Source organism: Ictidomys tridecemlineatus, chromosome 9 (assembly GCF_052094955.1).
Source record: "Ictidomys tridecemlineatus isolate mIctTri1 chromosome 9, mIctTri1.hap1, whole genome shotgun sequence".
Taxonomy (NCBI): Eukaryota; Metazoa; Chordata; class Mammalia; order Rodentia; family Sciuridae; genus Ictidomys; species Ictidomys tridecemlineatus.
The window spans coordinates 54,912,418-54,938,449 of NC_135485.1; the positions used below are offsets into that span (position 1 = coordinate 54,912,418).

Genomic DNA, 26,032 nt, shown 5'->3' on the forward strand with positions numbered 1-26,032 from the left:
TCAATTAAATGGAACCTCCAACTCATATAGTGGGATGAATATGAACAACATATTACCTTATCAGTGATGGTTGCTATGTATCTCATACATTCAGAATCTGATGGAAACTGATTGACTTCTTTGACTAAGTAGCGTACCACCTTCACATGACCCTAAAAGAGATGTCAATGTCAGATCGAACACAGACTCTAACAGGATTCAATAAATCTACACAGTGTGAACTTTGACATTAATTAACATTAGAGCCACAAAGGAAACTTAATTGCATGTTTGCACTAAAAATGAAAAAAGAAAAAGGTAGGCTGTGGTTCTGAGGAGTTAAATCTACATTGTTCATTCTTTTGGGAGTGGGCGGGGGAACCAGGCATTGAACTCAGGAGCACTCGGTCTCTGAGCCACATTCCCAGCTCTATTTGGTGTTTTATTTAGAGACAGGGTCTCACTGAGTTTCTTAGCACCTCGCTTTTGCTGAGGCTGGCTTTGAACTCTTGATTCTCCTGCCTCAGCCTCCCCAAGCTGCTGGGATTACAGGAATGTGCCACAACAGCACCAAATAATGCAAAACCACTCTGAGGAGAAACAGTTCAGTATCTAAGTCATGTTTAAAATCTTTTTTTTGGTAGCAGGGATTGAACCCAGGCAGGAGTGCTTAATCACTGAGCCACATCCCAGCCCCATTTTATATTTTATTTTAGAGATGGGGTCTCATTGAGTACCTCACTAAGTTGCTGAGGCTGGCTTTGAACTCTTGATCCTCCTGCTTCAGCCTCCTGAGCCGCTAGGATTACAGACACGTGCCACTGTGCCCAGCTCAAAATCTTATTTAACATTCAACAGTTGCTTCACTTTCCCCAAAATGCACCACTGCTCTCTACACAAATACCTATAATTCAGCCAGTCTGGATAGACAGCTGATAGTATTTAAGCTGTTAGTCTTTAAGATATGTCCTCTATTACCTCTATTTGGTCCTTTTTGTTTGTAACTTTTATAAGGTATTCTTTAACTGCTCAAATGCCACTACCCTCATTTCCTAATGATCTCCCTAAAACTTTTAGTCTTTAGCTTTAACTATTTACAATGGGAAAACTGACAGTTATCTGACTTGGGCATGGGATCTCACCTCCCTGATTAGGTTTCATTTAAAAAAAAAAAAAGAAAGAAAAGAAAAGCCTAACTGTTGCATCCTATCTAGCATAATATTACAGTCATTACAATTTCATATAACAGATACTCAATAAATAGTAGAATGAATACAAAAGATAAGCACTGTTCATATGAAGTTAAAATGCCCTATTACAAAGATATATATGCATCCCAGACATTAAGAGTAACAACTAATAATAGAGAAATTACAAATATTTAAGGGTAATGACATATAAATATATATGTCAAACCAAATGATAAAGACAATAAAGGACTATAGAACTTCTATAACCTCTAGGAGAGCAGAGATCTCAGTGTGAGCACAAATGGAATGGAAACAGTTTATACAGGAGGAGAAATTTAAAGTACCCAAAGAATGAGGAACTTTGAAGAAAAAAAAAAGGACTTGGCATTCTTGATGACAACAAAGGTTATATGAGATAAAGAAGAAAAAGATCAAGCAAAGACAGAATTCATAAAGGGAGATGATACCTAAAGCACTACACTGGAGTGGCTTTGAATACCAAACTGTTGGAATTTCAAAGACTTCAGAGACTGTAGAGTTCTTAAAAGAGAGTAGTAATGTAGTGGAGTGGTTAGAAAGATTAACTTGATAATAATATGCTAGCTTGTTTAGATTAGAGGTGAGTAAGTTTGACTATTGAAGAAAAACACAAGACAATTGGATTTAGGTAGTCCAGAACATCTAAGGAAACAACAGAATAAAAAGAAAGGTCTGGCAATGTACTTCAGTACTATGTAGAGTGCCCTAGTTCAATATCCAGTATCATCACACACATACCCACACATTAGAGAGAATAATAGAAGAAATTACTTCTTGCAATTTATATATTAGAACTGATAAACATTTTGGAATCTACAGAGAATTTCACTTACATTTCACCAAATGACAAAATTCAAAAAGCACAGAATCCCTGAAATAGTGATCTGGTTTTCCCAATAACAAATGAAAATTACATTAGGAAATCAATGAGATATTATTAACCCAATCATTTTATTTATACCAGCTTTTACTATAGAAAATAAGAGTTTCTTTATTTTCATCAAATTCATGTTTCTACTTCTAAAGATAGTATACTTGAATTTTTAGAGTTTAAAGTATCGATATTTAGATTTTCATTTTTCTTTTTTTTTTCCCCCTAAAAATGATTATGCCTGCTGTGGTGGCACACACCTATAATCCCAATGACTAGGCAGGCTGATTGCAGGAAGATTGCAAATTTGAGGCCAGCCTTGGCAACTTAGTGAGATCCTGTCTCAAAATTTAAAAAAAAAATTAAAAGAGGTGGGGATGTGGCTCCATTGATAGAATATCTTTGGGTCCAATCCCCAACACTGCAAAAATAAATGCATATATACACACACATAAAGTAAATTTTTCTCTACAGCAACAATACACAAAAACATCTACATACAAGTAGTTCAAATTGGTTACTCTTAATTGGATTTACAGCGAAAGATTAATACCACAACTAAATTTTGAAAATACTACTTACAATAGCTTTCTAAAAGTTTAGTTAGCTTTCATGTCCAATGTGGATAATATTTCTAGCTTTTCCATAATACCTGTATTTGTCCATCTTTCATTGTTGCCAACAGAGTAACTATTTGCATATTCTATCACTTGCTTTCACTAAAGTTCTAAATTACAAATTGAGAGCCTTCAGTAATCACTGGACCATACACTTCCTAGCAGAAAGGGAAAATATCCAAGTAAAAGGGAATGAAAAGACTTCTACCTTTCTAAATGCTGCCATAAGAGGAGTTATTTTGCGGTTATCTGCTGCATCTACATCTGCACCTGCTTGCACCAGTAACTGAACCACATCAAGGTGTCCACCATTTGCTGCTAGCCACAACGGAGTGTTCCCCTTCTTGTTACGTACATCAATATGAGCTCCCCTAAAAATGAATGACACAGAGAGCACTGTCTTAAATGAAATGGAATGTAATAAAAATCAACTATACCTATGTGAAAATTTCTAAACAGATGAAAATTGTTCTTAATATTCGAGGACCAAAATAGTTCATGACAATAGTTCATGTCATTACATGACAATTTCCAGCCATCAAATCAAATAAATTTCATATATCCAATAACTGAGTGTATTTTTAAAATAATGACTACATAATACTGAGCTTTAAAACCTAAGAATGTGAAAATTTGTTTAGTGAAAAATAGAAGTATATCCTGTTAACAGCATAATCGATATACTAACACAGTATCCTAGAGACAAAAACCAGCATCCTCTGAGGCAATTATACCTGTTTCAGATTATTTTTATCCATGTACTTGGACTGTGTATGTCAGAAAATAATGAAGTCAAAGAATAAATGTAGATTTAGAACTCAGTGGGTATAAAAGTAAAAGTAGTTAATAATCATAGTTAATAGCAGTCAGTACCAAATACTACTGTTTAGGGTACCATGCGAAGGTCTTTAAAGTAGAAAATCCAAGTAAGGAGGACAAATGTATTTAGGAAACTGGCAGGCAACTTAAAGTGAAAGTAAAAACTATCCTGGATTCTCTCTGATACCTTGAACAGTTCTACAACTGACACCTAAATTCTTAACTACTGTAAACAATAAGAAATTTAACAAGGAAGTCTTAGATCACTGCCAGAGTTTTAAGACTTGAGAGTAATACTCTGCAAAATTCAAATTGTATGGATGACAGCAACTGGATGCTTAAAGAGCTTATTATAACATTTTTAAAGTATATGCATACAAGAAAGGAAGAAAAATTATTTTAAATAAGTTGCATTGAAATACAGACAATGTAGCATAGTCCTGGATGAATCAAAAATAACAGGTTTGGAAAAAACACTTATAGTTCATAGAAAAAGTAATCACACTTGATTTTTTAATAGTGTAACTGCCGAGAGAGAATAATAATCACTGGTAATACTTATGCTCATAATATGAAGGATAGGAAAGAAGGATAGAAAAGTAAGTAATATCATACCTGCCAATGAGAAGCTCACAAAATTTATAATGTCCTTTATCTGCTGCTATGGTTAGAGCTGTATCTCTTGAGGAGGGCACTGGAGGGGCATTAACATCAGCACCTTTATCCAAAAGTACTCGGCCCACCTCTGCATATCCACCAGAGGCAGCTTCCATTAGTGGTGTGAGACCAGTCTAGGTTTAGTGAAAAATTAAAAAAACATGGAACAGACTAGAAACAGCCAACATGGAACAGAATAACAATATGATGAAGCAATATGGAATAGCTTTTATAAAGATTCACAACTAAATTTCACCATCAACACTTATTAGTCTGAATTACAGTCTGATCTACTAAAAGAAGATAATTACACCTAAAATCAATGATATTGTTGTAATGAGAACATGAATGTGACCTCTATGTGGCACAAAATAAATTTTCCTCTGTTCTCTTTCAAAATAGCACATCTTTTTCAGCTGATAATCCTAATAACAATAATACCTACAAAAATGTGTTGCTGAGTTGTTTTCAGAGTTAATGCTTAAGTTAAACAAATGATTTCTATTATTATCATTATTTTATTATTATATTTTCGGTACTAAGGATTGAACCCAGCCAGGGGCACTTTATCACTGAGCGATATCCCCAATCCTTTTCATTTTTTATTTAGAAAGGATCTTAATAAATTGCTGATTATCTCACTAAATCATGAAAAATGGCCTCAAATATGCAATCCTCCTGCCTCAGCCCCCAGGGATAACAAGCATGTGCCACTGCTTGAACTTTGATTCAATATATATGTAGGAGATAAATGTTAATAGAAAGTACTAAAAATTAGGGCTAGAATTGTGGATCAGCGGTAGAGTGCTTGCCTAGCATTGGAAGACACTGGGTTCAAAATTCTCAGCACCACATAAAAATAAATAAAATAAAGGTATTGTGTCCAACTACAACTTAAAAAAAATTTTTTTTAAAAGAAAGTACTAAAAGTATAATTATCATATTGCTACCAATACACCTTAAATATGAAAGCAGCAAATTTCATGGGTAAATCTCAAGACTTTTTCTTACCTTAGCTCTGTGTTCAACATTTGCTTTTCTATCAAGCAGAAGACTAACCACTTCAGTTCTTCCTTGGAAGCAGGCTAATGTAAGGGCAGTGTTCCGATTAGTTTCTATTTGAGCATTTATATCAGAGCCCATGTCCAACAGGAGCTTAACAGCAGCTGTATGCCCATTCATAGCTGCTAACATCAGTGGAGAAATGCCCAATTTGCTACCAGTTCTGGGGGTGAGCATTATGGGAAGAACAGAAGGAAAAAATATATTTTACACCGAAGAACTGGATGATGATACAAGAATTTCAATAAGATTATTTATTTTGCAGGATTATTTAAAATTTTAACCATTTTTCTCAGTCCTAGTAAATCTCTCAATTTATTGCCAAGCCTCCTTTAAAAATCTTTTTATTAGATATTTTGTCTTTAACTCATTCAAACATAATAACCTGGGCTAGAAAGTTATTAAGTTACTAATATGATAATAAACTTTTGTCTTTTAATTGCTGAGGCTACCTTCAAACTTGTGATCTTCCTGCCTCAGCCTCCTAAGTCACCAGATTATAGGCATGTGCTACCACATCCAGCTGAACTTTTCATCTCTTGGCACATATTTGCTTGCTTAACAAAAATTAAGCAAATTGTGTCTAAGTTTAGTGCTATTGTATGAAATATAGTATATTTTCCAACTTATATGTTAAGTTTTAATTATTTAAATAAAATAAATCTTAAAAATCTCTTCACAATTTATATTTTAAAGGCCTAAAAGTGGCATTAAGAATAGGTGTTCTATAATTACCTGAAACATAACGAAATAAATGGCTTACAGTGAAAGAATAAAACTTACCTAGAATTAATCTCAGCTCCTGCATTTAGTAATATTTTGATGATGTTCACATAGCCACCAGAAGCAGCCAGGCTTAGAGGTGTGTAATCAGAAACATTCCTGTGCTCTTTATTTGCCCCTCGAGCTAACAACAGCTCCACCACCTGGAAAGAAAAAAAGAAAGCAATGTGTTTTCTTATGGTGGGTGAGTCATTTTCAAGGTGTATATTTCTAATCCCCCCCCACTCACTTTTTTTGTGGTTTATCGTATAACCCAAAGAGAACTTTCCTTCATTTATCCTCTGCCCCAAACCAGCCTCAGAGAGAGTTTGTCAAGTAAAAACCATTTAGAAATCTACTGAAAAGATATAATATTTTCCATGGAGGACCTAGACCTCAAAATTGTTAAGAGATGCTATTCTGGAAATCAGTGTTTCTGGGTTATTCCACAATATAGTACTAAAGTAGAAGTAATATGGGAAAGATTTTTTTTCTGCATTTGTATATATGAATGTATTTTAAATAATTTTAAACCTTTCAATTGGTAACTAGATTTTTAAAAACTAGAATAAAAGGTAATAAACTATCTTTTAAAATTTTATTAAAATTTAAAAATATACAAGAGTTGAGAAAACTTTATATATATGAACTATCTAGATTTTACCATTAATATTTTATTATGCTACGTCCTATTTAGCTATAGGATTTCTGGATGTACAGTTTTACAAGAAACTGAAAGAACTTTTCCAAAAGTGGTTGTTCTATTTATACTCCTATAAACAATGCATGAGTTCTGGTTGTTCTATATCCTCAGCAACATTTTTTATTACCAGTCTAACTTTATATCCACTATAGAGGATGTGTGGCAGTATCCCATTGGGTCTCAACTGCCTTTTCCTGATAACTAAAAATGTTTAGGATTTATGTAAGTGCTTATTGGCCATTCATACATTATTTGCCACTTGCCATTTAAAGCACAAAACAATCCTTTGAAACAGGTATTTTCATCTTCATTTTACACAGGAAAGTTAAGATTGACTCCAAACCATAGCTGGCTCCTAACTTTGCTCTTACTAATAACTACACTTATTATTTCCTAATTCATGTTTTTGCTAATATTATTATATTACCATCATAATAATTATTATTTACTATACTATATTATACCAAATCAGCACTTTTTTGGGGGGAGGGTGGTTTTTACTGGGGATTGAGGTATTGAATTCAAAGAACTTGACCACTGAGCCACATCCCCAGCCATACTTTGTATTTTATTTACAGATGGTAAAAACTGGAAAATAATAAACATTATATTAGTGAAAATACTAACTGGGATATAATAAATGCTTATAAACAGTGCTTTCTTTTCCTTATCAGCTAAAATTTTATTTATTTGGATAAAGCTATACCAAATTTAAATATGACCTTCACATTTTGCTTTCAGAGCCAGTAAGATCAGGCAGCTTGACAAGGTATAAAAACAAAACAAAAAAATGATATTAGGCTATTTTATTTTACAGAGTTTTTTAAAGTCAATATAGTATAAAACTCTAAATCTCAAATTTGTGAAGTTCTCTTGAGTTCCATTATCTAAAAATTTGTTATTTTTATAGTAAAGCTGGCTAAGTTTAATTATTTCAAAACACTTAATTCTAAAGACAACAAATTAAAGCAATGAGATGTTTATAAGCTAAATTATTATCTGAAAGACTTTCATAATAAACCTCATCTGTAGCATTTTAATAAGAATATGTAACTCAAAACCACAGTATTATATTGGCCTTATTATTATCCTCAAAAGAATATCTTGGATTCAACACTGAAAATTTTGTTAATATATGTAGCAAGTATGATTTCAATCTGCATAACAGAAAATTTCAGTTAAGAAAAAATTCACTTTTATTACATTTAAAAAGAGAATTAATTATTATAAGCTTTACAGTTCAATGGTATTTAACTGAAAATTTATGCCCTCATATTTGAATGTAGGATTGACAGGAATCTCTATTTTTTTCCTATGTAGTAGAAATAAAATTTATCAAATTGTTTACTTCCTATTGTCTTATCTAATATTTGGTTAAAAAAAAGCTTTCACCACACCCACCACCTCCACTGAGGATTATGGAAGAATGAAATAACATGATCAGAAGAAACAACACACAATAGAAACAAGTCTTTGCTGTCTCTTGTCAGATCATCTCTAGTAGCAAGTGAATCTAACTATTCACCCATATTATATCTACTCCAAATCCAACAGGAAAAAATTGTAAAAACAGTCAACCAAAGCAAAAACTGTCTATTAAAAAACTGTATGTATGTATGTATGTATGCCTGTATTATTGTTAGTCTAATTCTTTTTAATCTATAAGATAATGGATAAATAACCATCCCCTATGTTCCTATACTTGCTCCATTTTACTAGCTTTCCCATTCTTTTGTGTAGAAATTGCTTCCCAGATATTTTTTTTTTTGTTAGTTTAAAATGCTCAAATAGGAGATAATAATTGGCTGGTCAGAGCACTTTTTTGATATAACATTTCAGAAATGATACTGACATAAACAGTGAAGAAACTAAGACAGTGAACAATAAGGAAAAGGTATTCTCTGGCTAACAACAGGACCTGTTACCCACAGAATGTAGGTAACATTGATGAACAAACACTCAAACATCTGAACATAGAAGAGGGTATAAACTTTTGTTCATTTGTTCAAAGAACAGAACTAAGAACAGTGGGGAAACTTGGCAACTTGATGGGAAAGGAGAGGAGTGGAAGGGAAGGGAAAGAAGATGACTTTTCAGTAGGAAACGAATCTGGATCACATAGGATGCTTCCTATACCTAATATTCATATTTTCCCTGATGGAAAAGTTATGAATCTACAGAGACTGGTTTTTAAACCTTAGATCCCAGTTATATAAGATTGGATCTGGAGAATAAAAGTTAAAGTTATCCAGCTAATTTGCCCCACCCCACCCCCAGTACTGCGGATCGAACCCAGGGCCTTGATCAAGCTAGGCAAGTGCTCTACCACTGAATTCACCCCCGGTCCTTTTTATTTATTTTGGACACAGGTCTCACTAAGTTTTCCAGGTTGACCTCAAACTTGTGATCCGCCTGCCTCAGCCTCCCAAGTAGCTGGGGTTACAGGCATGCATCACCACACCTGGCTATTCAGCTAATTATTAAATGCTAGAAGACATACAAGTGTGTGTAAACCTATAATTTCTTAGACCTACTTGATTAACACCAGTTATTCTAAGACAGAAAAAGATAAGTGAAAATAAGCCCTGTTCATCAGGTGCTTTCTAATCTGATTTGGAATGTCTTAAGGCTTTCTTTTCTTTTGGTACTGGAGATTGAATCCAAGGGCACTTTACCACTGGGATCTATCTCTAGTTCTTTTTATTTTGAGATGAGGGGGGCAGTGTCTCACTAAGTCATTGAAGCTAGTCTTGGACTTTCAATCGTCTTGCCTTGCTCTCCTGAGTTCCTGGGATTATAGGCGGTGTGTCACTGAAGTTGGCTTTAGTCTTTCTCTTAATCTAAGTGCAATATACAGGAATTCCTAAGACAGGTACTACTTTTAGATTTTTTTTTAGGATTCCAAAAAATATGACTTCTCTGGGAGGTAGCTTATATTAACACTGTATTTACTAATAGATAATATTTGAATTACTGTGATAAATGTAAACATCAAATCCTTGTTTCTAGAGACACAAAGATCACATAAGCATTTTCTAAACAAGAAAGGAAAAAATTTACACTAAGGGGAAATTTTACCTCCTGTCTGCCACCAGAGCAAGCCAAGGATAGTGGTGTGTCCTTAGTTCTTTCTGATTGGGCTTCAATGTCTGCACCATTGTCCAGCAATATTTCCACAACTCCAACATGACCAGCCGTAGCAGCCAAGATGAGTGGAGTAAAACCTGGAGAAAAATAATGATCTCACTATGTGCTCAGCCAAAGAACAATACTATTTTCCAATATACCTAAGCATCAAAAAGGGGCTCAAGAAGTAATATTTCTAAATATGTAAAATTTCTTTCACAAATATTAAAGAAAATAAAATTAATAAAAGTGAGGCCTACCTTTTTTGTCTCGGTGCTCAATACTAGCTCCTCGCTCTAGCAGTGTTTGTACCAGTTCCTCATGGCCACCAGCACAGGCAAGCGTTAGTGCCGTGTCATGATTACTCTCAGTCTGTAAAAAATTAATTTCTTATTAGCTTATTAATTTTAAAATGTTAACAGTAAATACACAGAGATACATGTGTACCACTATAATATCAAGTACTTGAATAATAATGTTCATTGTTTTTTCCCCCCCAGTAGTGGCTAACCAGTAACTTTTTAAAAAAAAACTACAAGTTAACACTTGAACTACATGGGCAATTTTTAAAGTAAATACCAGGGAAAAAAGCATGACCTTCTACTTTTTGTCCTAGTATTTACTTTAAGAATTAACCTTCTATCATATACTGTTTTCAACTACATGATTAATGAAATAGTGTGGATTCATTTCTGCTTCAGGCCATTAATGAAATAACACAGACTAGATTTATTTTCCTATCTCAAACAACTTAAAAAAAAAAAAAGACAACTATTTGAAACGACTGTTCAGACAGGTAATGCAGGACAGGGATCCCTAAAAATAGAAATGATTAACACAACTTAACTGCCTGGAGAGTTTCCAGGCGCAATGTATGGAATGGGTGCCCAGAACCTGGCAATCTCCCCTAATTGAGAAGATAGTCTGGAGAGGTCAAGTTGGCTCGAATTCATGGCGCAGATTACTGAAGGGGAGAGCACTGCAGAGAGAGAATACTCTGGAGTTCTGCAGGGGGGGTCTCCTCAAATCTTCAGCTGAATTCTGATGAGCACATGTGCATGAGGAAATTATTGGAGGCCAGAAAAAAGATTACCAGAAGGGATTAAGTTGAACACCTAAAGCTGGAACACAAGGCCTGGAATAGTTTGGTTCCTACCCACCAGAGTAGAAACACATTAAAACACACAAAGTATCAAGTAGAATCCTCAGTAGTGAGGCCAAATTAGTTGTTCTGGACCCACCTAACAATGCTGAAAAGCAAGTCTTGAAATGAAAAAATAGTTTCCAAGTAACTTAGCTATGTTTAAGACCAAAGCCCCCAGATACTTAAAGGAACAAAAAATATATAAAGTATTCTGTGTACTTTGAAACACCAAGACTATTATTATTTAGACATGACAAGTCAATATATGATTTAACATCTGCTATGATAGTGACCGATACTGGATTTACTAGTAATCATAATCTATCATAATTCAAATACTGATGTAGTCAAGTACCTAATTTTTTATACATTTAGTACTCCAAACCGGTGTTGTCTAAAAAGATAATGACTAGTGTTAAGTGCCTAACTGAACTTGAAATATGGCTCATGACTATGGCTACGACTGAGGGAATTAATTTTTATTTAATTTAATTGAATGACTGATAGTCAATGTATTAGAAAACTTTTTAGGGTGTCTGGAACAACTTAACAAATGAATATACTATTCTGACTGCACATTTAATCAAAACCAAATATGAATGAGTATTTGCAGTGCAAATTCAAATTAGATATACTTTAAAAGAATGATATCACGGGGCTGGGGGCAAGGGTGGATTTCTGGAATGAGTGAGAGACTTTTGGTACTAAAAACAGGAAAGTCTCAGGATGAGTTGATCTCTCTTAACCATAGAGATATAACATTACACATATGTATCTCTACCAAACTGTGTTATGTGCCCATCACCTTCAAAGCATTTAAAAGGTTTTGAATATTTTTAAAAGGTAATGAATGTGTTTTCACTCTCCATCTGTGATGCTTTGCCCAGGAAATAATAACTGTTAATTAAGTAGAATAAATGACAACAGTTGTAAAAGGTCACAGATTCAAAGGCTATTACTAATAAAAGAAAGGAATAAATATATGAAATATGTATTATTTCTATACAATATTTATAATATTTAATGTAATCAATACAAAAAGGCATATCCTCCCAGAATGTAAATCACTCTAAGAAACAAACTCCAATATAAAAATAAAAACGAGACAAAAGGCAAAATCGATAGAGTCAAGAAATAAGAAAAAGCCTACTAGTCAGTGATGAAGAGGGAGACCGCAAAAGCTGCTCTGCAGAAGAGGCTGGCAGAGAGCAGAGCTACTGACTGCAGAGATCAGGGATGGCCACAAGGGAGAGATGCACCAACTACAACAATGGAGAAGGACATGAAACTTACATGAGTGACAGCTCTGATTGTGTTATAGTATTTGATCTTCATTTCAGGTAATAAAAAAAGAAATTATTATGTCTGATTTCAGAAAAAAAAGAGACAAAATGGGGAGAATAACTTTCTAATGTCCACACAGCTAATAACTGGTAGAGATAGGCTTTAAAAACCAAGAGGATTTTCTTGATAACAAAATCCTGCTCTTACCATTACATGATAAGCAGCCTAACACACTGCAGATTGAAGTGAATATAATGCTAAGCATATCTGTTTTATGTCCTCTCTGTTAGTGTATATGCAGACAAGTCAATTTCATGATAAAATTTATAAGTTTTAAAAATTCTTTCAGGACTAAAGGAAAATTTATGAAGTTGTGCTGATTTATAAAAAAAAGACACACTCAAAATTTGAAAAAGATAAGCATGAAAAATTTTTGTGGATCAGAAACATGTATTTTCCCACATTATTAAAAAAATTGAACTAACATTTATTAGGTACCTTTGATAATAAAAGAACTCTGCTGTATACTCTAAAGTCGACAAAGAAAATTTAGGTCCTGCTCACTAAGATCTTACTGATTACTGTACAGGGCAAATTTACATTCAAAGTATGAGAGAAGTATTATATATTATGAGTGCAAGGAAAAAATATTTGAAGCTGAGAAAGGAGAGCAGGTCAAATTCCCTTAGGAATCAAACTTAAAAGAACAGCTCCACTGTATTTCTACATTAAGGAGAAATTAAAGCCACTAATATTTTATGACACTTTTTTTTAAGAGAATAACAAACATAAGGTTCTGAAGTGAGGCATTCATATCCCAAACATGCACCTGTACAATCCCCCAATGCTATTACCCTGCTTCACAATACAACAATAAACAAATTAATTGATACAGAAGTTTGGGTTGATGGCAACATGACTGACGAGATACAGAAAAAAAATCAGGTATTTTGAATATTGCCAATCAAAACAATAACAGTACAAACAATGAGTTTCTGGAAGGCAAAGTTTGCTTAATGAAAAGATCTGACTTAAAGTATGTCCCACAAAATTATGTTACAATAGAGTGGTCAAGAAGTTACATTTCTTTGTCATATATCTATGAAAAAGTTTCAAACCTGAAAAAGGAAAAAGATGCCCACGGCTTGCTTACTGGCTCTTACAAGTTTACATTTTAAAGAAAGTATTTAGTCCATGATACTGTATAATGTATCAATTAATACCTAACAGATATTGTTCCGGTGAATTCTGCCTTAGGGAAAAATGATAAAATTGTATTCAATATACATAACATTATGTAAGTTCTCACTATAACTAAATCTGGAATAGTAATTCATAGTGAAAAAAAAATCACAAGACACATGGTAAGGTTTTAACCTTCAAGAAGAAAAGGTCACTTTTAATGAGCTGATATACTGATAAAAAACATACCTAACTTCTCTATAAAATAAGATGTACATCTATTAATTAGTCTTCAAGTAAATAAATTACTTTGGAAACTATAAGGACTTAAAAGAGCTGAACTGTTAGAATTCCAAACTTCTCATTTTTTAATCCAGTCAGGTTATATGCGAGTTTAAAAAGTAAAATAGCACTTTAGGGTATCTAATAAATGAAAATAATCAGTAAAATGAATAACCTATTTGAAACTAGTTCATATGAACATGCAGAATACATGTATTCTAAAGTAGAAATATTTTAACGGTAGCATATTACATATAACTGAATTAATTTTTCCCAACCTCCTTATATTACAATGAAACTCTATACTTTAATATCAACAGGAATAGAGAAAAATATCCAAACGATGTTTAAAACATTAAAAGTAAACAATTTCACACACTTTACAACTTAAGTCTTGAAATATGGATGATTTTTGTGTGTGTGGTACTGGGGTTTGAACCCATAGCTTCAAGAATAAGCCCTCTACCACTGAGCTGCATCCCCTTAGTCTTGATATATGTCAAGTTAAAGTTACTATCTACTCTCCTTAGGAGATAATAACACATGTTAATCATTAAAAACTGGGGGGAAAAAAGCAAAATTGTCTAAGGAAGTATTTTTTCCATACTTAAGTACAATAAAAGCTTTTAGAAATATGAGTAAGACAAAGGTAAGCAGTTGAGAAATAAATAAAGGTGCTGGGTTTAATGCTGCATGCCTGTAGTTCCATCTACTCCAAAAGCTGAGGCTGGAAAATCAAAAGTTTAAGGGTTGTGTGAGCAACTTAGGAAGACTACCTGAAAATTAAAAATAAAAAGGGATGGGAATCTAGCTCAATGGTACAGATCCCAGGCTTAAAACCCTATTACCACCAAAAAATAAATGTATATGTGTGTAAATATATATGTAGAGAGATGAGGGACATGTGACAACAAAGATGTTGGAATAACTTCTTGAAATTTTTTTTTTTTTTTTAAAAGGTACTACAAATTAAACCCAAAGCCTCACACATGCAACGCGAACATTCTATCACTGAGCCACTAAGCCAGACCTCCAGCCATGGAGTAAGTTTTGTATCCCATGAACCAAACAACTGGTTCTTTCTCACATTTAGTGGTAACTAGACTCAATCAAATTTCACAAAAAACAGTAAGAAAGAAAGAAAGAAAAATTCAATTAACTCAGAGGTTTTCAATTCTAAACCTTGAAGTCAGATTTATAGTGTCATGTAAAATCTGCAGCTATTGGTTTATTTATTTGGCTTTGGGGACTGAATCCATCACTTTGTATGTGCTAAGCACACACTCTACCACTGAGTCACACCCCCAGTTACAAAATCTATGGTTTAAAAAAAAAAAAATCCCTACTTGATTCCTTAATTTCTCTATGTCCAGTACTCAGGAATAAGTTTTGTTACATCCCTCAAAATAAAGATCAGAGCCATATTATTAAAAGTTTTGGTAAGATAGTACTCCAAATAATTCCTTTGAGTTATAATTTACTTATTTTTCCTAAAACACATTTTGATAACAGTATGTACTATTAATCTTAAAATTGAAACTATCCAGACAGACCTGATTCAATAAAGCCATTATGAGAGTACACAACCCAATGGAACATTCTTGTACACAGAAAGTGATTTCTAGTTGAAAAACATGGGTTTCAAGAACATTATACAGAATGCAAACTCTTTAGCATTCTTCCAGGTACAGAAATTAAATATAAGGTTCCTGCTAATTCCTTTTAAGAACATTAATTACTGTCTATAATTTTCAATTCAAGGAGTTTAAGAATTGACCATATTTCAGAATCATTAGCATTTTATAAAAGGAGTCATATGTTGAAGCTTTAAAAAAATAACACTTCTTTTGTTCATTTTTCTCATCAGTAAATTGGGAATAAAACAGTATCTACTTCATGAGGTTATCAAAAAGATTAAGTTAGTTTAAGTTAAAATACCAGTTGAGCATTCCTAACATGAAATTCTGAGTGCTGACATCATGCTTGAAAAGTCTCAAATTTTAGAACTTGGGATTTGATGACAGATGTTCACTAGTAAGATCTATGTAAATATTCTAAAATCTGAAATCTACAACATTTCTAAGAAGATCCCAAACATAAAGAATTCACAATCTGTATTTGTAAAGTGTTAAATGAACAAAAGATCTAACTACTAGAGAAAAATTCAATTCTTAAAAAAAAGATGAATCTTGGTATTTTTTCATTGTATCATTTACCTGCTACAGCAGTCTTGTCTTATATAAACTAAAATATCCCATTATGTAAGAACTCATATAATTTTTCTTTGAAAAAAAGGTTTCAGATGGATTATGCACAAAAAAATCTGTTTTTTAAAATATATATTTTCTGGTTGTAGGTGGACACAATATTTTATTTTTACATGGTGCTGAGGATTGAACCAAGTGCCTCATGCAGAAGAGGCAAGTGCTGTATGTACCACTGAGCTACAATCCTAGTCCACAAAAAAAATCTCTTTTTATCACTTAAAATTTCCTGCTTGATATAAAAACTAGTAAAATTTTTAAAATAAGTGAAAAAGACAAAAGTTGTGAACAATTATTTCTGAATATTATTGTGGTATTTCTTCTAATACAGGAACTTTGTAACATCACAGCACTTATAGTAAACTGCACAGAAAATAATTTAACTCAGGCTGGGTATTGTGCCACACACCTATAATCCCAATGACTTCAGAGATTGAGGCAGGAGGATCACAAGTCCAAGAAAGATTGTCTCAAAATAAAAAGGGCCAACAGTATAATTCAAAGATAAAGTACTGTTGGGTTCAACTCCCAATACCACAATAAACAAACACACAAACAAGAAGAAGAAAAAAGTAATTTAACTCAGGTTAGGCTAATTCAACAAATAAAAAACCTTCAATGTAGAAATCAGATAAAAACAGATACTTTTAAGGAAGCAGTCAAATCTTTCTTTTTAAGCATTGCTACTATGCTTAAAAGGCAAAAATTTTATAAATTACCTTTCGAGGTAATAGTGGTAACTAGTTGAGTAGTAAAATCATTTCACCTTGACTACAATAATGTCCTTTGGTAAAATCACGATCACACTTAGACACACATCTTCTGTGCCTATTTCATTTGAAATATATACTAATCACTTTAAAAGAGATTAGTTTTACTTTATCAATTCTTGCTCCCATAAAAATTCAAAAAATATTTATGGCTAAATATAATAGGCTTAAAGCAAAAGAAAAAAATCTGGGGGAAGTAATGCAAATTCAATACCAAGTTTAACCCAATTATACACTGCTACCAACATTAATTGTAAGAATCTGTGGTTCAACACATGCGTGACTCAAATTGTTTTGGTCGTTTAAAAAAGAATGTACAGCATGGTACTTAAGAATGATGTCTACACACACACACACACACATACACACAACTGGGGATAACTGGGGAATGAATATACTAGGCCAAGTGCTCTACCACTGAGCTATACCCCCAGCCCAAGAGTGGTATTTTTGAAGTCAAACACACAATCTGAGTCCAAGCCTCACAACTTCTTAGTCAAATGAAGTGACTGTAAACAAAATGCTTGATCTCCTTCCAGTGTAATGAAGAACAGCTATCTCATATATGTATGTCTAAGGATTAGGATGAGATAGTTCCTTAAATTTCAAGTACTCAAGAAAAAGTTATTAACATATATAAAACAATAGACATTTGAGAAACAAGAAGTAAAAATAAAACTCCCTCTTCACAGTGTTATCAAGAAATATTTTAGTAAAAGAGAGATTTTATTTTTTAATAGGTTAGGAATATATATACTTTATGGTTCTCCCCCCCACTCGCCCCCCTGAAATCTCAGGTGTTTGTTTGTTTGTTTGTTTTTGTAACAAACTCCCTCAATAATTAACCAAAATACAAAAACTATATGAACTACAAACATTTTCTCATTCCTTAAGTCAATAAACGTTCACCTTACTCAGCAGTCTTGTAAGTTAGGCCTCTTGGCCTTTCTTCAGTACAAAACACAATCTCACCTTACCCTGAGATTTCATAGTAAAATAACATTTAAAAGGAATTAGATAATAGTACTCAAGTTTTCTAAAGTATAACTTAAAAATGGTGACATTTTTCACCTCCACACATTATTCTTTCAGATAATCCAAAGAGATAATAAGTACTTCTAATTCCCCTGGAATCACTTAAATGCTAAATTTTATAGGCACAGATAGAGATTCACTATATATTTCAATCAGCAATATTAGAATTTAAAAAATAATATATAAATGCAACTCAGTATATGTGATATACTATCAATAAATGTTATAACATTTTTATTTTATATGAAACCCCTTACGCATTTTAAAATATGTATTCAAATTTAGTATTAGAAGAAAATATTAATCTTACATTTCTTTTTATATTATATCCTTTTCTAAACTATAACAAAATTTTTTTGTGGTAATTAAGGAAACTGGAACATCACAAAATTATCCACAATAGTCTCTACTAGGTATTTTATTAAAAACAAACAAAAAATTCATGATTTAAAATATACAATTGTGGCTCAAGTCTTCGACAAAGCAGTCTAACATGGCTTACATCACTGAAGGTTAAAATACTTAATGATGATATGATTCTAATGAAAAAACATCTCTCACTTAATTTGGAGCTTACCTGTGCATCAATATCAATGGCAGGGTAGATAGGTAGCATGGCTGAAGGAGAGATGATAGGACTTGGAGTTGGAGTCTGAGGTTGGGAAATGGAAGCAGCGATACTGTGGGTAGGAGTATTTGACATTGCAGAAGCTCTTCCACTGACTGCTGTTGAACAAAATAACTGCACTTAATACGGATGAAACATTGTTAGGTAATAGTTAAGAATTATTTATTAAAAAATATTAAGGACTTTTTAAAATAAAATGTTATGGGAGACTACTATAGCTCTAATAACTCATGTTCCTGGTTTTAACTGGACAATATAAATATGTATAGATAGTAATCCATTTTCTAATAATCCACTTGAAAGATAAAATTCCCCACTTATATAAAACCTAATTCAAAACAACACCAAAAACAAAAATATTTTTATGTACTAAAATTAAATACAAATGGAAAATTCTTTAACTTCTTAATTAGAAATAAAATAAAAGGTAAAACAGTCCACACCAAAAAGGGAAAATAGTTGACTCACACAAAACCTTTTATTTTTATTTTTTCACTAACTACAGGTGGGGAATAATATGACTACATTCTACATCATAGCCCTATAATGTAAATGTAATTTTTCAAATATAAAAATTTGATCCTTACATAGAAATAAATTTTCTTACAAGAAGAATTATTCTGAGGGGTCTTAAAATGCCTAACAATCAATCTGGCAATCACACTGATATATGAGGACAAAATTAAAAGACTAGGGTAGAAACAAATGTATACACACAGTCATCCTTCAAATATGGATTATTAATAGTTATTCTAACTAAGATTTTGCTGTGATATTATTTTCACCCAAAAAGGCTACTTAAGTCAGGTGCATATGATAAAATGAAGATTCAGCTGCAGGTAATTTATTTCCTCATTGACTCAATTCTGGAGTTAATGTGAATACCATTCCTTTTCACCCCACTATTAAAAATGCCATAATATATAAGTATGGGCATTAATTTTTGAACGGTCAACAGGAGTGTGGGTGTATGTTACCAAAGTAGTTATCAACTATATCAGACAGAAAGCAATCATGATTCACAACTGGATCTGAAACCAGGGAAAAGAGGTTACGATCCTGCCAAGAATAAAACTGAAATTGATCTCATAACAATTATAAACATGATTGTTAATTGAGAAATTTACTTTACATAAAATCCTTACTTCAGGCACAAACATACACTATACATTATAGCAACACACATTCTACAATTATACATTTTAAAGTTCACTTAAAGTCAAAGGAAAAATAAAGGAAACAAAACACTGTTTGAATCCTTAGGTTTCCAGATCAAGAGAAAAGGGCATGTAAAATTATTATCTAATGACCTTGATATAATTATTTTGTATGTTAAGAAAAAGATCAAGTAATTTAATATACATATTGTAGATATAAATTTTAAAAATCATATAGTCCTTAAAACAGACTCCATATCTTCTTTGATTAGATATTCACAAACAGAAATGCTAAATACAAAAAGTAGCTTAAACAGTATGAACACCAGTCTGTCCAAATCACTGATTTTTATTTCATGATACTAAATGGGTTAAAAAATATATCTATATAAGCTTTAGTGTTGAATGACTAAATTATAATTCACATTTCAACTGGTATAATTTATTTTAAAGGTTCTACTAAAATTACATTTTTTCAAGTTGGTTGTTCTTATCAACTCATCTAAAAGGATACGAAAAAAAACCAATCCTCTTATTTGACTTTCTTTTAGTACTTATGCAACTGGTTTACTAAAACTAAACAGCTGCCTATTACAAATGTAAATATTTAAGTACCTGAAGGAACTCTGGTGTAAATCTTTACATGTGGGGCTTCATATCAGGTTAGTTTTAGAAAGAGAAAACGGCATGCTCAGGAAAATTTTAAGATAGGGACAGAAAGGAGGGAACTTAAGATCATAGCAAAGGCAAGATGTTAAGACAGATTAAATAGGAAACTAATTTTGCTTTAGCAAGTATAGAGAATAAGGAAGACTGAGATTTTGATTAGTTGAAGTTCTAGAGAAAAGGAGATCAAATATTAAAAGAGAAGTCTAATAAATGAGAACTCAGTAATAAACAACAGAGAATATCATAGAGGGAGAGAAATAAATCTAAAAGCCTAATGTGGCTCTAGTACATTAGAAACCCAAAGAAATAAATGAAAGTGTATATATAAAAAGTGAAATATATATATTACTCAACTGAAAGGATATATACTACTAGAGAAGTTTAAAAAATGAAGTTGCAGAAAAAGAGTGTATGAGTTTGTGTATTTGTGTAAGTGTGCACACCTGCATATGCACCTGGGAACATGAATGGTACTAAGGATTAGCTGCACGTAGATAGTTTAATCCTGCTCTTCCTCCTGGCTGTTTCTCCTCTTTCATAAATGAGCATAAGAAAGAAAGTATTTTTATAGTATGACAAGTATTTGTCTTATATAAGTTATACCTGAAACAGACAAAAATTATGGGGGGTAGATATGAATCAACAGAAAAACTACTTTACAAACCTCTGATAATTCTCAACAGCATAAAAAAAATGTACAACTGACAAATCATTGTTGACAACTATGCCCAAGTACATTAAGTAAACTGACAGTATATAAAAATTTTAAACATTGATTGGTAAGGAATGTCCATTCTTCATTAAGTGGATAAGTAACATTTAATGCTATATATCTGGTAGTCAGACTGACAAAATAGAACACTATTATGATCTAAGTTAATGGCCATGGACACAGGACTTAAGGATTTATGGCTATTGTGCTCTAATTTTCACAGAGTACTTTAAAAACTTAAAATTTTATTACTTATTATTTTAACCAGTTTAGTGCTGACTAGCAATAACTTTCAAATCCATAGAAAAATCATAAACTTATCAATATTGGGATTTTTTTACACTTCTTACTATTAATTATTGCTAGCATTTCTTCTTATTTCAAATTAAGATTAGCAGAGATCTTAATTTGAAGCAGAAATCTTCATTTCACCTATTACTGTTTCCACATATTACTGCTGAGTTTGAGACCAATAAAAACTGGGAAAATTTAGACCAGTTTTTAAATACAAACTTTGTCTCTTTAACTAGTTTCTTAGTTTCTGCATATTAGCAAATATCTAAACACTACAGAACTTATTTTCTTTTATTTTTTTAAAAGATGAAATTTACATAGTGTATAATTTCATCATAATATGATGTTACTGAAAAATAGATTTAAGAGTAGACAAAGGCAGTCATCCAAGTAAATAAAAAAAATGGGGAGAAATCAGAATAAAATTATCAAAATACAATTTATTCCCTTTGTTTTTTCTTTTCCTTTCCAAATTTCCTTCCTTTCTTCAAATTATCTTTCTCAGTATAGCATTATTGTAGCAGATAACCCTATCAAATCTCATTCCACTACTTTGTTACAGAACTCACATAAAATAAGCATCCAAATAAAAATCATTAAAACAGCCTTCTAAAGAACTACTTCTTGCCAATAAAACTAAATATAATGAAATAAGGTTTCTCTGCTGCACATTTAAAAATATATCATTTATGATACTATCAGGGGACAACATCTTCCATAATACAGTGAGAAAGAGACTACACATGTACATTCACAGGGGATAAAATCACTGACATACAGTATAATCAAACCCTATTTGGTTTGGTACTTTATTAATGTTGTAAAGATACTTAATTTTTTGTTGTTGTTGTTTGTTTTTAAATATCCATCAGGTTTGAAGTCTCGTGCATTAGGATATAAAGTATTTTTGTTCACAGATTTAAATAAACTTTCTGATGTGTCCTATTATTTTTACTTCAATTTCTATTAATTTTCCAGTTTATTTGTGAGAATACTGAGGCAAAAAAGCCAAAATTCAATTTTAGTGTCCTGAACTTAAAAGGGGGGAAAAACAAAAAACAAAAAACAAAAAAAGCAAAAATCAAACATCAACCCAATTACTAAAAAACCTAGATCCCCAGGCTACTCAGCTAAGCCAGAAAGCTTCAGTCATTTGTATTGAATGAAACTAATCTTTAATTCAACCTGTATCCGTCTGAAAACTTCTGAGATTGAACTAGTATTTCTAAAGATATACATGGGTCAAGAGTCCAAAAATAGTTTTCAAGTTGGGCAATGGCAAAAAATTCTGGAACACTCTTACTCGCCTTAAGCAAATCATATTTGATACCTGCTCATAACAATATAAACCCACCTGCCATGATGTCATCCAGCGTGTCATTGAGGGTCTGAGCAGGGCTGGCTACCATTAACCCTTGTTGTGTTTCTGTCAGAATTCCTTGCCCCAGCCCTGCCAACTGTGCTTGGCCCAGTACTGGCTGTCCAACTATCACTCCTTGCAGTTCTGTAAGATTTGCGATGGACCCTGGAGGCAAGGGACCTGCCGCCAGAGGCAAAGCTTGAGGCATCGCCAGAGGCTGGATTGGTGCAAACCCCATCTGAGCAGCAGTCTGCTGGGGTTCATCTTTAAGCAAAACAGGATCCACTTGCTGTAACCGTGCATAGTCTCCCTCGGAAAGCTGTTCTCCAACCCCAACAGGAGTCAGTAGTCCCAGGTGTTGGCAAGACTGTTGCTGTTGCTGCTGAAGTTGAATTCTTTGAGCTTTAACCTCTAGATACTGCTTTTTAAGCTGCTGCTGAGTTTTGAGTTGTAACTCTCGTTCTACTTTTTGTAGTTCCTCCAAAATCTTTTGTTTCTTCTGAATTTGTTCCTCCCTCGTTTTGTTCAGTTCCTCGATCTTCTCCTTGGTAAGTTGGTCAGCATGTGCCAGTTCCAAGGACTGCAGCTGTGCATTCTTTTCTATGGCTTCTTTTATCCTCTGTTCCAGTTCTGTTAACTTTCCCTGAGCCTCTTCTACAATGCTCTCTGGAGACTGATTGGTGATGTAACCCTGTACATCCTGGCTGTTTGCTGGCAAATGGCTGCTGGACTTTTGTTTAGAAGCAGCTGTGTGAAAAAGAAACCCCCTCAGAAGTGCACATGAATGGCATCCTCATTACAGAGTTACTGTTGGGAGGTTTAGTGCCAACAGTTATGCACCAAGTTATCATATTCAGAGAAGGTGAAAATGCACTTTTAAGGAGTTAAAAACAAGTCCACCTTCTTTATCATAAATATAAAATGTATGTATTTTATGTGCATAGACTAATCTTTGAAAATTAATTTCAGAATTTTAAAACTATCACATGGCTAAAAATTATTAGACAATAGAAGGATGCAGGTTTGTGGTATCTAAGTGGTGCAATTAAAGAAAAATCTAATTATGTGTAGATATTTCATATGGTCATAAAGATGTAAAAACTCATCATAAGAACAGAAAAATAATGCTAAATTTTTACGGTGCAGAGAAAACTTAGACCTCTACCTCAAGGTTTTTCCACATTTAATAGTCTGTGCCTTTTAAATACACACACATACACACACAGAGTGCCCAAAACCACTGAGAAGTATTAAGAAATTAAAAACCAACTAAAACATCTTTCTTTGATAGGGCCTATCATCTTCAAGACTGACAAAGGAAAGATATAAATTCAATATTCACACAGCTACCTGGCCAGTAGAGAATTGGAATTCAGTTTCTCTGGAAGAAAAGATGCTGGACTACGCCATCCACAGTTATCTTCTGACAGCCAGGTGAATAGACTGATCTGGCTACAGGTTTAGCAACCAATTGAAAAAGGTGCCAAGGCTCTAGGTTGGTAGTAGTGATTGAAAAGAGCTGGTGGAAATACTTAGCATTCTTGTTGGAAAAACAATATTGGTAGCCAAAACCAAAAACAAAAACAAAAACAAAAATTGCATTGGTTCTTCAGGTTAAACTTAAAAAAAAAAAAAATTTTTTTTTTTTTTTTTTTGACTCAAACTGGTAGGTGTAATGTTTGGGGACATAACTTAAGAACATGCATGGTGTAACATCCACAAGTCAAATAGGGATCTCAGAATTCTAGAGAAATTAACATGTCTATTTGAAATAACTTTGAATTATTGGTTGAGAAAAGGTATCCCAGATATAAAAATCTATATTAAACCAGTTTCTTTAAAATAAATTTTAATTTTTGATCCAACTTGATTAATCTTTATACCTTATATCATTAGATATTTAAGTAATTTATAAAAATATCAACCACCTATACCCAGCTTAACATTTTACATGAATAAAAATTACTATTTATTAGAGGAAATCATGGATAATTAGAATTCCATTAAAAATGAGCATCTGAATTTCTCCTTCTAATTCTAGCATAGATTAACTTTATTACTATCTTTTCTCCCAATAACATCTTTCTCATTGGTTCAAAAAAAAAAAAAAGACTGTATGCCAACTTAATAAAAAATTTATTTTTTTATGGAAAAATAATTTTAAATGGCTAGAATTTTTGTGATATTATTTTCAAATAGACAACATGTAAGAACTGTCTTTAGAAGTATAACTGACCTTTATTCCTAATGGGAAGAGTGGTGGCAACATTGGCAGGTGGTTTATCAGGCTCCTGAGGTGGGACAACCATGGGCAGTGCTTGAACTGGTACACGCGGTGCCTAGGACAACAAACACTAAATTGATTATTTCACCTTTGCCTACATAATACATTAAGTAATATGCTAATGAAGAATAGGATAGAGATTTATTAAAAATATTTTTAACAAGTCATCTCAAGAACATATCTACTTAAAATATGCTAGAGTTCAATTATTTTCCTTGACTTGTTCTTTGTTGGTGGGGGTGGTACTAGGGATTAAACCCAAGGAGGGGCATGTGCATGCTAACCATACACTCTACCATTGAGCTATACCTCCCAGCCCCTTTGACATTTTTTAATGGGCTTTGAATTTAAGTTGCTGTTGTAACCTTCAGAAGAAATCAAAGCAAAATCACATCAATCTAGAATCTGAATATAACGCCAGATGTTCATTAATCATAAAAGATATAAAGAAAATGATATATTATAATTTTAAAAATCTAGTTAAAAATGAAACAATAAGCAAAAGAAAATAAAGGAGACACAATATAAAATGCTTTAGTTTTAAATCTTACCCTATTTAGGTCATGGGATGGGGGTGTTAACTGAGTGACATCTGGTGGAGGGGCGGAAAGCAAGTTATTAGGATAGTCCAAAAGATAGCAAACAACACTTGTATGGCCACCTTTTGCAGCTTCTATCAACATAGTAGAGCCATCCTAAAAAGAATGCATATAGAGGGGGGAAAATAAGTTAGTTTACAGAATCATTTAAAAAGAAAAAGCTTACAGGTCCTGGCTACATTAAAATAATGCTTTTAGTAAGGAGCACTTCCTCTAATAAAACAAAACTAATACTCAGAATGGCATTATAAATACAACTTATACATTATAGTCTGTGGTGTTCAAGTGAAGAATTAATTCAAAATCCAACCCAAAACACTTGAGTTACATACTTTTAAACGGTGGGTAGGGTCTGCCCCATGAGCCAAAAGTAGTTCCACCACTGCCAGATGACCCCCTGCACAAGCCAGGGACAGTACAGTATGGTCATTATTAGCTGTGGTTCTATTCACATTCGCTCCTAAAACAGAGAAGACATGAAAAATCACATTGATCAGAGTGTTTTGTTCTTAAAAATATGGTAAATTTAAAAATCATTAAGAG

General features: G+C 32.8%; 1 protein-coding gene across 5 annotated transcripts in view; it reads right to left on the reverse strand.

Moving 5' to 3' along the window:
* Ankrd17 (ankyrin repeat domain 17) overlaps positions 1-26,032 on the reverse strand; it is a 147,656-nt gene that overhangs the window by 31,414 nt on the left and 90,210 nt on the right. For 2 of the 5 annotated variants that reach the window (XM_005333252.5, XM_021731646.3), the window contains exons 12-23: positions 25,822-25,949; positions 25,442-25,585; positions 24,843-24,945; positions 22,601-23,353; positions 18,364-18,512; positions 10,086-10,197; positions 9,778-9,923; positions 6,018-6,160; positions 5,184-5,397; positions 4,131-4,306; positions 2,905-3,067; positions 57-152 (exon numbers count right to left, since the gene is read on the reverse strand). In XM_005333252.5, the coding sequence (XP_005333309.1) occupies positions 57-152; positions 2,905-3,067; positions 4,131-4,306; positions 5,184-5,397; positions 6,018-6,160; positions 9,778-9,923; positions 10,086-10,197; positions 18,364-18,512; positions 22,601-23,353; positions 24,843-24,945; positions 25,442-25,585; positions 25,822-25,949 (2,327 nt within the window). The remainder of the gene's footprint in view (positions 1-56; positions 153-2,904; positions 3,068-4,130; positions 4,307-5,183; positions 5,398-6,017; positions 6,161-9,777; positions 9,924-10,085; positions 10,198-18,363; positions 18,513-22,600; positions 23,354-24,842; positions 24,946-25,441; positions 25,586-25,821; positions 25,950-26,032) is intronic. The other 3 variants (XM_013361936.4, XM_013361937.4, XM_005333254.5) reach the window with 3 other exon arrangements.